This window comes from Lepisosteus oculatus, chromosome 3 (assembly GCF_040954835.1).
Source record: "Lepisosteus oculatus isolate fLepOcu1 chromosome 3, fLepOcu1.hap2, whole genome shotgun sequence".
NCBI lineage: Eukaryota > Metazoa > Chordata > Actinopteri > Semionotiformes > Lepisosteidae > Lepisosteus > Lepisosteus oculatus.
In genome coordinates this window covers 11401248-11413641 of record NC_090698.1, presented here as the reverse complement: position 1 = coordinate 11413641, position 12394 = coordinate 11401248, and the positions used below count along the sequence as shown (strand labels likewise).

At 42.3% G+C, this 12394-nt stretch overlaps 1 protein-coding gene across 1 annotated transcript; it reads right to left on the bottom strand.

Moving 5' to 3' along the window:
* Positions 1–3875: 3875 nt before the first annotated feature.
* Positions 3876–12096, bottom strand: tmem256 (transmembrane protein 256). Its single transcript, XM_006627362.3, has 4 exons — positions 11973–12096; positions 8424–8461; positions 6294–6374; positions 3876–5439 (listed from the first exon to the last, which is right to left on the bottom strand). The coding sequence occupies exons 1-4, from the start codon at positions 12052–12054 to the stop codon at positions 5296–5298; spliced, it is 345 nt and encodes a 114-aa protein (XP_006627425.1). The 5' UTR covers positions 12055–12096; the 3' UTR covers positions 3876–5295.
* Positions 12097–12394: the final 298 nt, after the last annotated feature.

Below are 12394 nucleotides of genomic sequence, written 5' to 3'. Positions count from 1 at the left end.
CCGTTAACCCTAACTGCTCCAGGGGCACCGTACAATGGCAGACCCTGCGCTCTGACCCCAAGCTTCTCTCCCTGTCTGTGTGTCTGTGTCTCCTTGGAGAAAAGCTGGGGTATGCGAAAAGACGAATTCCTAATGCAAGAAATTGTATAGGGCTAATAAAAAAACATTATAAAACCCCTCTCCTCTCCCCTTTAAGAGGAGATAGGGACATTTTTAATACATTGTTCTACTGTCTTCAGCTCCCAGTACATCTGCTTGCTAAACCTTATCAAAAGTGTTTATATCTTCAAGTTCTGACATTTTATTATAATATTTCTTTAATTATGATTATAGTTTCTATAGGAACACATTTCTATCCATTGTCTGGAGCACTTTAAATGAATGAAAACACTAGGGGGCAGAGTTTTTCCATTGAACAATATATATAGAAGCTAACTGAAAATATTAAATTCTCAATATGTACTGCACATGCATAAAAGCTCATGTTTTGTCACCTGTATCTTACACATGGGTTAATCTCCACTAAGAATGAGATTACAGCACAGTGCCATCTGTATCTCCTTAATGCCCACGTGGTCAACTCTTGATATATTCCATCCATTTTCCAACTGCATTATTCAATACAGCAGGGGAGCCAAAGATGAACCAGGCAATCAATGGGCTCAAGGCAGGGTACACCCTGGGCAGAACCCAAGGCCATCACAGGGCAGATTGACACAGACACACAAACTCACACCAGGACCAGTTTTCCAAGAAGCTCAGTAACCTATCAGTACAGTATGTCTTGGGACCATGGCAGAAACCCGGAGATTCCAGAGGAAACCCTCGCACACATGAGGAGAACAAACATCCTCCATGCAGACAGCACCCCAAGACCGGAACTGAACCCAAGGTGAGACAGCAATGTTAACTACTGCAAACTGTGAAGACCTCTGTGGCAAGCTGTCTGAAGGGTACTGCAGCAAATGATTTATTAATTGATCTTGCCTTTATAGATCTCAAGAGTATAAACGTCCAAATGCTTCATTCTATATTTTAGGAGGCTGTTTCACAATCAAGACTGATTTCCTCCGGCTGGTTTGAACAGGGAAGAGTGCTGATTGTACAGCCATCATCTGCTTGCTCAGGAGCCCATGGGTGCACCCTACCTATCCTACCTTGTGACTTTGCGTGTAAAGGGTATGAAAGCCCATCATCCCATTTCATGTTTCATGAAAAACAGGTCAGGTTAGGATGCAATACCTCAGATATAGTCAGGACAGACATTCAAACAGAGCAGTGGTCCCAGCCTTCCATAAATGATAGTTTTCTGCATTAAAGCCATGATTAGGTAATATAAATGCTTAAAACCTGCATTTCTGACAATGAAATGCACACAAAACATTTTCTCTAGTGTTGTGGATAGCATCATCACTGAGCAGCTGGAGTATCACAAAGTGCCCAACAGCATAGTTCACAATTTCACCTGGATGGGTCTCTCTCTTCAGCAATTAACATGTTACAAGAGAAAGGTTTCCAGTGACAGACCCTGTGGTCCTTTTAGATTGTTTGGTAATTAGCAGCTAATTGATCCAAGGATCTCACTCATCTTTTTTAAAGAAGCCAAAATATTGACTTTAACCACATGGTGGTTAGAGCTTGTTCCACACTCCCGCCACCCTTTGGGTAAGGAAGTGCCTGGTGTTCTTGGTTTGAAATGCACTTGCATTTAATTTCCTCGGGTTCGTGTTCCACTTTTACAATACACAATGCAGACAGTCAAGCCCCACCACCCAAACCCTAACAACTCCAACCATGTCTCCATTGTCACAGGTAGGAGAAGACCGACCAGCTTTACATTCTCTCAAAAGAAACACCTAAGCAGCAACAAAATTGGCATCCAGGTACTTGTATGTGGTCCCACTGTTATACCAGATCTGATGTATTGTTGCCACATATCATTCATACACACACATACAGTAGTATTCACCACGTACTAAAATTCTCTCATTCATGAGATGATTTAAAGCTTATGCAACACTCATTTGAGGAGATCACAGCCAGTCATGAATGATGATCAAAACTAAGGCAATAATCATTCAATCAATATCTCAACTACCCAATTATTCATAAAATATACATGCATGGACAGAAGAGTAACTTTGCTTTGAGGCTCAGCATATTGATTACTTCTCATAAATCTTACTTCATCATCTACAGTATATGTCGTTCCCTATTTACTTTAAGATCTATTCACCTGAAGTTTGAGCATACAAAAGGCAAATGTTTGTTGGCAAAAGAAAATGTAGAATTTCAATCAAGGTTTACACAAAAACCCTGTAATTCTGAATGATGTGTTCAATGTTGATCACAACCATATAAAGAGATCGCTGCCCTGTAACAGCTTAAAACCAGAACACAATAAGAAAGTCACATGTTAAAGGAACAGGGTCCCTGTGGTCTTGAACAGAAAATATTTTGAAAGGATCTAACTGAAGGGGTTTTAAAGATTAAACAATGTTGAGCACTTGGGACTGGAATCATTGAGCACTCCATTTCATAAGGACTTGTGGATGTCTGTAACAAGCTGCTCAGCCATGCTGTCCAAGCTCACTCTCTTTCAAAGTTATGCCTTATTAGTTTTGGATGGCGAGGCAGGTGGCACAGTAGTTAGTATTGCTGCCTCACAGCACTGGGGTTCAAGCTTCTGGCTGCTATCAGCATGGAGCTTGTTGTTCTCCCCATGTTCACTTGGGTATCCTCCCACAGTCCAGAAACATACAGTACATTGGCTTCCCTCGTGAGAGTGTGTTTGTGTCTATATGTACCCTACGACTTACGACTGGCGGCCCATCTAGCGTGTTTCCTACATTGCCACCATTGTTTGCCAGGATAGGCTCTGGCTCCCACATGACCCTGTAGTGGACAAAGGTTGGATGGTTTCAAATCACATGCCATCTTTCCTTATCTGAGGCTGTCTAAGTGTATCCCTGACCTTGGAATGATACCTACAAGACCTAAAATAACTTTCCAGGTCTTTGTTTATTTTAGTTTCACAAAATCGTTTCTCCCTTTCCTCACTCCATCCCGGGAGGAAAAAAGCAATGATCAAAAGATATTCACTTCAAACCACACGATTTGCCCCACCCCCACGCACTTCAACTACAATGTCACATTGAAACATTTCCTTTGAAAACGCCAGAGCCAGCTGTGGAGGCCAGGTAATTAGGGAAGAAGTAAAGACAGAGGTACTCCCGCCACCTCATGTTCCCCTGAGGGCTAACAATCAGTATTCCAAAAGCTTTCCTGTTGCTAGGCATCCATTCAAACATACAGTACTATCACCCAGTTTCGTAACAAGGACCCCATTCTGAAATCAACAAAAAGCCTAAATCCATCCTGCTATGGCCCAGGAGTCATCTGGCCTTCCACACACACACTCAGCCTGCATTTCCTAATTTAAATTTAGTGTTTGACCTCTGTTTTCAGACAAGCCAAGCAAAGCAATGCTTGCTTCTGGAGCGTTTCCTGTGTGCATCCTCCATCCCATGAATTCCACATGGAGTTTGTACGTTTCCCCGTGTTCATGTGGGTTTCCTCTGGGTGCTTCAGTTTCCTCCAACAGGCCAAAAAGATACCGGTAGGTTAATTGGTGTCTGGGAGTGTGTGTGTGTTTGTGTCTGTGTGGGCCCAGCGATGGACTGGCATCCGGTCCAGGGCGTACCCTGCCTTGCACCCATTTGCTTGATGGGATAGACTCTGGCTTCCCTGTGATCCTGAATCGGATGATGTAGTTTGAAATGGATGGATAGATGTACGGCCAAAAGATAAATAAAAGTCAGTGCAGTTACTTTTCTTACTTATTGACGAGCAACCAAGACAAATATGCAAATATCAAAGTTTAAATCACTTTATTTGACAGTAGCTCTGGAAAATAAGAATCACAAAATATGGAATTAAAAGTGGTCTCCTTAAGTGGAGGATATGAATTCAGATTCATGCATCTCAATTATTTGAAACACAGCTGCATTGATGATAGCAGAGCGGAAAAAAAACCCTTAAAAATCAAATACACCATCAGAAGGCCAAACATGCCAGAACATGCATTTAAAAAATATATTTATGGTCTTAGAAAGTCAAAATGATGGACTTTAAATTCACATTGAGACGTGGGATAGGCAGCAAATAATACACTGACAGTACTGATCACCATAATAATAATATCCTACCAGCAGCCTGCAAAAACAACTTCACTGATCAGTAGTGTTTCAACCAAGTTTAGTGAAGTTTCAAAGAGCGAGCCTAAATTTATTACAGAGATTAACAAAACCTCACAAAATAGTGTTCAGGATTAGTTCTTTGTGTTCTTTACAGCCATGAATCTAATCCGAAATTATGGTAAATTCAATTACAATCTGCTCACAAATAAAACAAAGGAAAAGAAGCAGTGCACCAAAACCAGACAGACTTAGAGGAAATAAGTACCCAGCTGTACAATGCTTAAATATCACTGCTGACTGGATTGAAATCAATACTGTCTGCCTGGGAGCCAGGTGTTAAAGTCAGGCCAATCACACTACAGACATCATCCCAACACTCGCCAAAGCCTTTAAGAAAATAAAACTGTGTGATGAGCAGATTACATTAAAATCAATATTAACAACACAGTCCCCCAACACAGCACTTGCTTTTCAAGGTTTGTATTATGAGCGTATAAAGATTTGAATGGGCCATGGCCATTCAGGTTCATGTGATGTTTAAGCACAAGATCTGTGGATAATTATACTTCAGGAGATCCATCATGTATCGCTCCATGATAAGAAACAGCAGCAACTGCACTACAAAGCTAATGTTAATCTGGCTGACACTTACCGTCACATTTCCAGTTATTCACAGCCTATTCCTTTTTATATTATTGAAGCCTTTAATCAACAGACTAAAGAGTGCTTAATGCCTCCTCTCTAAAACACAAACTCACACCTTTCAAATTCAATTTAAATTCAAACCAAACAAGTTTGTGTACTCTACTGTTATTATCAGGCTCTCCTTCCAGAATAACCTCTTCCTTTCCTTTAATAAATTACTGGAATTACCTTTAATGGAATTAATAAACAAACCTAATGCTCCCTCCCCCCATCTCAAAATTATACAAAGTTCTATCATTGAAAGGTCACACTTTATTCATTTAGCATGTGGTCTCCTTTAAACCAGACTGCTCTGGTATAGGTTTTAGACTGTAGATCCGGTTTTCTGTAGAGAATAGGGATGTCTCGCTCTGCCCCTCAGTGCAGGGGATCTTGGAATGTGAGGGTGAGGTCAGAGGGCAATTGCTGCCCAGCCTGCAATGAGCAGCGACCCCCCCCAGGGCGCAGCCTTGCTGAACGTGGGGTCCCCTGTGATTGCATGGTAGTAGAAGGACCCACAGAACATTACCATGCCAGAGGTCAGCAAGGTGCCAGCCTGGAAAGAAACAAATCAGATTACATGGTCAGACATGCTAGGCCTTCCCTTGTGTTTATCCATCCAACCTCTAACCACATCATCCAATTCAGGGTCACTGTAGGAAGAAACTGGAGCAGCAGGAGGAAACCCATGTGGACCTGGGGAGAAAACGCCGAATGCACCCCAGTTTCCCTCCTCGTACACTGGTCTCCTCGCACAATCCAAAGACATACTGGTAGGTTATTCGGCTTTTGGGAAAATTAGCACTTGTGTGAGTTTGTGTGTCTGTGTGTGCCCTATGATGGACTGGTGTCCTGTCCAGGGTGTATCCTGCCTTGTGTCCATTAATTGCTGGGATATGCCTCCGCTGCCCTGCAACCCCGAGTTTGATGGATGGATGGATGGGTGTGAACTGTAGGACCTTGGATTCACTGAATCACCACCAGGTAAAAATCTTACACAATGAGTAGAGACAAACTTGATCTGGTCTTACATGTACTGATTCATCCTCATGTACCATCTCAGCCAGTACACGACAAATATTTTCAAGTTATATGCCAAAAGCTGGAAAAGGCAAGGTTATTAGACCTCTGGAAATAGGAACAGAATAAGTAGTATATAATTTAAAGATATTTTGGGGGGGAAGCACAGTATAGTGGGAAAGTTGTGAGTTCAAGTCCCTGCTATGGACCCACTGTTGTCCCCTTGAGCGAGGTGCTCTACCCAGCTGTATAAGGGGGCAGCAGATGGACCAGTGTCCCATCCAGGGGGAGGAGTCACAGCGCAACGCCATGGCAACCACAATGACCTCTTTCTTGATGAGCCACTCTGGCTCAGATACAGACATGACCTTTTCTTCTGCTCCAACTTACCACAACTGGCTTCCTGCAGCGCGCAGCCCCCAGTAGTGCCAGGCTATGAAGGAAGTGGTACTTGTTGGCCGTTTCAAACATCTAGAAAAAAAGGCGTAAAACAAGGACATTTTAATTGTAACACACAGATGACTCCAGTTATATATTCACATTCAGTGACTGTACACAATATGGGGACCTTGTACCCCATACAAGCATTCAACATTTTGTCCAAGACGACAACTTTGCAATGAGCTGGGCTAAACTGAAGCCGATAACTTCCTAGTCAGCAGGCATAAAAGACATAAAAACAGATAGCAAATTGAAACAAAAGAACAAAACACTGAATGATGATTGTGTGACTTTCATAGTAGCTAACCAGTTTTCACTTAATAATTCAGCAGGATAATCTAACATTCAATTGCAGAGAGACAAACCTGTTTCCTGACTGTACCTAAAGGTTTCCTTTTCAGACTGGAATACACCTGGCCTATCAGTATAGCATTTGTATTTTATTGTCCTATTTAATACCACATCACACTGGGGAACCAAAGCACAGAACACGTGAGGCACTTCATCTCGGAGACAATTTTTAGCTATGCAGCTCTACACGTGATGACAACACACAGTAGCATGGGATAACCACCAGTCAGAGAAGTTACATCAAATGATACATTTTCACACAGAATGCTGGGTACTGACTTTTGACTTTAATACAGATGGGGAAGAAATGGCGATGCTTAATTTAAAATCGCATATTGTGAGATCTGTGTACTGTGATTTAGTTTACACAACAATGGATCTACTAACCACAATCCTTCATTAATTCTTAGAATTAATAAGAACTCCCTTCACATCTTGCCACTGTAGTCATATTAATAATGCATTACAAATCAAAAGCCAGTGAGTCCTGCTGTAGTACCTGCTTGATACTGTATTACCCTTTAACACAACAAAACATATTATGAGGCCATCATAACTGCTACTTTGCAGTCTTTTTTCGCCATTAAGTTTACGGCTTAAATGTCAACAATGTATATTCACACAGAAAATATTGCTTCAATACAGGCAAAAGGCAGTCATTTTTAATGTGTGTGAAAGTAACTTAGTTTGCTTTGGGCTACATTGCAGCTCAGTAACTCCAAAACCATAAAGGGAGAGGTTCTTAATCTTGTTTGAGGATCACAAAATAAACTTCAATTCTAAAAAATTGAACATACAGTATATTGCTCCTGTATTTCATAAACCATATATCTCACACCTGGTTGATTTAAAGCGGATTTGACATTAGCAGTTACTCTCCGACATGAAACCTGAGCGTGCATGTTAAAGAATAAGAGTGAAGTTCTCATGCTTTCACTCCTAGATAGCTTTAATAAAGCACTAATCATTTTAACTCAGGTTGATCTATTAAAAATGCCAGGTTGGAAAAAGAAAGGAATTAGTAAGGTAGATGATACTAAGGTTGACAACTGTATCAACCTGCATAAACAGTAATAAAAAATGTAATGTGTCAGCTCTGGGCACTTCATTTATAATTAATGTACTTCAGTCATGGGCAGAGCAGTCGTGCAGTGGTTGGTATTTGCTGCTTAGCAGTGCATGGGCCCTGGGTTCAGTTCCTGGGGTGCTATCTGCATGAAGTTTGTATGTTCTCCCTGGCTTTGCGTGGGTTTCAGCCCACAGTGCAAAGACATACTGGTACAGGAGGTTAATAAAGTTCAGGGAAAATTGGTCCTAGTGTGAGTGTGTGCATGTATTTGTGTCTGTGTGTGCCCTGCACTGGGCTGGCATCCCATCCAGGGTTTTCCCTGCCTTGCGTACGCCTGCATGTCAAGATAGTCTCCGGCTCCTTCTTGACCTTGCACTGGGTAAAGAGTTTAGAAAATGCATAGATGGGTGGAACCTCACTCAGTGCTGTGAAGAATTAAATCACAATTAAGATCCATTGGTAGCTTAATCACTAAATGGCTACACTAAGGTGGCTGAAAGATTCCTGTGTCTACCTATCAGAATGCCGACATCAAGTATTGGCGATGGAATTTCTCAAAAGAGCCAGAACCAAAGACACAAACTATGCCGTATGGCAGTGTCAAGTCTCATATGATACAGAAGAGAGCAGAGAAACAGGGGCCTGACAGATCAGCGTACCTCTTTCAGGTATTCATCGCGATCACTCCTCCGAAAACCTAGACAACAAGGGACACAGGAACAGAAGAAAGGTTACACACAAGAGAAGGACATTTGGTCCACCTAGCCTGCTGGGTAATTAGTAGCTCATTGATTTGAGGATCCAATCCAGTTGTTTCTTAAAAGAACGGTAATCAGCTTCAACAGCATGGCTCAGAAGAGTGTTCCATATTCCCACAACCCTTTGTGTAAAGTGGTCCCTGTTTTTATTTTTAAATGCTCTTCCACATGGTTTCCACTTGTGCCCTCAACTGGAGAGTTTATTTTTCTCAGTCACACTACCCACTAAGAACACACAGAGAGAACATGAAGACTTGAAGCAGCTTCAAAACTTCAAAAATCAGTAGCGCAGGAAACTCTTAAAGAAAAGAAGCATTTTACGGAACCTAAACGTTGTTATAATTCATAGGAAGATAAAAAAGTAACTCTCAGTTGCTTGGTTCTTTCAAATTAGGTTCAGTGAGCCCAGGGTTTAGGATAGATGCAATGATCATAGAAAGACTGTTTTGACACAGATAATTAACAACAGGACAGAATTCTAAAAGACATGTTGGTACACACAAATGCTAGGATTACAGAAAACCAAAGACTGATGCTGGTGGGTCACAGTCGTTAGTGCTTATTTTAATTCACCCATCCATCCATTTCTAACTGCTTGCTCCTAGCAGGGGTCAAGGTGGTAACAGGCTGAGCAGAGCTGAGCAGGGCACACCAGACATCCCTTTCCTCATCAGCAGTCTCCAGCTCCTCCTGGGGGGATTCCCAGGCGATCCCAGGCCAGCCGAGAGATCGGATCCCTCCAGCGGGTCCCGTGTCTGTCCGTCGTGTGGGCGTCTCTTCCCAGTGGGCTGTGCCTGGTACCGCTCCAGCAGGAGACGTCGAGGGTACAACCTCACCAGCTGCCCGAACTACCTGAGAACTACTCCTCTCCATCCAGAAGGGTGGCGACTCGACTCAAAGATCACCCCAGACGGCCCGTCATGGAGAGTAAGCCCAGCAGCGCTATGGAGAGACCTCGTTTCCACTGCTTGTACTCATGATCTCATTCTGTCAGGCACTACCCAAAGCTCATGACCACAGGCGAGAACAGGCCCCTAGATCGACCGGAAAACAGAGAGCTCGTCTAAAAACTCAGCTCCCACTTCACCACCACGGTCAAGTACAGCATCCCAATGTGTTTTATTTGTTTTATTTTCTTAGATTTCAATCTCCCCATTTCTCATTGGGAAGGTTCACAAAATCGATGTTCTACCCAGGGATGAAAGAGCACACTTCCGCTGTCCAACATTTCATTTTTGAAAACACACTCATCGTGGTTTTTTTTTTTTTAATATACGTCTGACATTTCTGAAATGACCCACATCTTCTGGTTTACAAAACAACTGCAAACTCCCCTGAGCCTTTTCATGTAGTGGGGATAATAATTTCCTTCCAAAAAAAAAAAACCAATACTGTCATGCAATGAAAAGCCCTCACCTTGAATGTATTTTCCCCGGCCAATGAATTTTAAAAGCCACTACATTTTCTTACTCAAATAGAACTGATCAAAAAGCCACTCGATATTGAGTTAAGCTAGACACATCCCGGAAATGAACGCTCTCACAAGCTACAGGAGGGAACATGAAAAATGTATGAACTACACCGACTGCTTTTAATCCAAACCTCTTGTGTTGCTGCAGCCTGGCCCTCTTGCTGTCGATAAACAAAGTTCTTTGCCGTGGGACTTGGAGAAGGATGTTTGAATGGTTTTAGCAGAGAGCATTTTCAGACAGCTGTGCAACAGAAAAAATTAAATGGCACAAGCAGTTCTGAAGGCCTGCTTCAGTAGACGCCAGTCTGACTGCATTAGCAGCAAAGACTGTCATTTAAAACATTTGCAGGACGTAAATATACGTCCTGAAAATTTTTACTGTATATTAAAACAAAATTATATGACATTTCAGACAAGAATCCCAGTTTTCCATCATTTTTCTAACTGCATTATCCCATTCAGGGTTGTGGGGAAGCCGGAGCCTATCCCAGCAAGCAATGGGCATAAGGCAGGGTACACCCTGGATGAGACGCCAATCCATTGCAGGGCACACACTGACACAAACACGCACACTCACACCTAGTTTTCCAAGAAGCCAATTAACCTCCAGTTCCAGTACAGCATGTGATATGTACTGTGGAGGAAACTGGATCACCTGGAGGAAAACTAGATGAACCCAGAGAGAACATACAAAGGAATTAAACCCAGGTCCCCAGCACTGCGAGATGCCCAATGATAACCAGTGCGCCATCGTACTGCCACCCCATTTTTCCTTTGTTTTTTTGCTGAAAAACTGATGCTGACTTGGTGGATTTATCACCTGCACCCTCTCACGAACACACCCTGTCAGGTGTCCCTCAGAGTGCTGACCACAGCACCTCCCTTACTGAACAACTGCCTCTCACTGCTCAGGCACTGAACTAAGATACCAGTTTAGCCATTTTGGAGGTTGGGTTTTAAACCCAGCAATCTTAGTAAGAGTTCTTGTTTGCTCTCCGTCAACAAACCCACTACCCAACTCTCCCTCAACAGCTCCATTCTCTGCTAATGAATGGACACCTCCACACAAGGTTGAACTCTTTCCCTCTGAAGGAAAACACAGTAGTGATTTCTGACCTCTGTGTGCTGGGTGAGCACACTGCTGCCTTCTGTATGGCCAAGAGCAGCTCCACAGCATTAAATAAATCCTACTCTTAATTTCGCAAGCCAGTGGCTGCTTTCAGAAAACGAAAGTTAATTATATCCAGACCTGGACTGAATAACTGAATTTCTGTTTTGTATCTGTACTAACGTCGGCTACAAAGCTCGACACTTCTTAAAACTTTCTCTTCAGCTGCTCCTGCGTTGTGAAGTGTTACTCTTCGCCTCAATCTCAGTAACAATTCAGTTCTTAAGTTTAAAGGTGCCAAAACGTATACAGTTGTCACTTTCAACTGCATTGTGTTCATTTATTGGAGCAAAACGACAAACATTTCAACAAACATACAAACACATTTCCGAACAGGAAATGCACAGAGTAATGATTTACTTAACAAGTTTACCGAAGGAAATCGCTAAGACGAAGGGGTCAGCTGAACTCAGTGAAACAGCAGTTTTGTGGAGGACGTATACCCTTAGTATTATTTACGGATATCGCTTGTTAATATCGACATAACTGAATGTCCTGCTTTATTTATTCATTTTAATCTCATATTCTGCTTCGAGTCTGCGACGATGCCGTTCAAAAACCTTATAAATATTTTTATATTATTATCTCGTTCTTATGTGTATTTAAACGCTTTTTGTAGCGTCTGAATGAACCGTGGTGTAAAAAACGTTCTGCATTAGTGTTTTAAAAATCTTTTAAGTGCTGCCCCTGCGACTGAACTCTGAAAGACTCGGCCTCTCCTCGTGTAATTTCTTAAAATACAGATCGAAAACCCACCTGCTGTCTTCTGAAAGTAATCTTTTTGAAATACGTGATTAAAACATAGACCTACCGTGTGCTCCGTATGCACCTGCACTGACTGCAAGAGCCCCCGAAACACCCGCCAGTCTCTGGAAAAACAAAGTTGCCTTCATTCTGACACCAAATTCGTGACTGCCGAAATGACGTCAGGCCGATGCCATTTTGGCTCCGAAGCCGCTTGCGGGTTGAGTGCAAAACTAGTGGAAACGGAGCCAACATGGCGAATCATTATAACGCAGTTTTACAGCCGACTACAGGGATGAAGATTATGATTAAAATCCGAGTTTCACACCGAATTGGCAAATTTTTATTTTTTTCAGTGTGGTTTTAGCTAGGCAAGGTGTTTGACGATTACAATGATTGTTTTTTAGAACACAGCAATATAGCTCTTTGGGGTATCAAGCAATATTCTATTCTATCTAAGCGACTTTCAAACCGTGTTCTGCTTTTTAA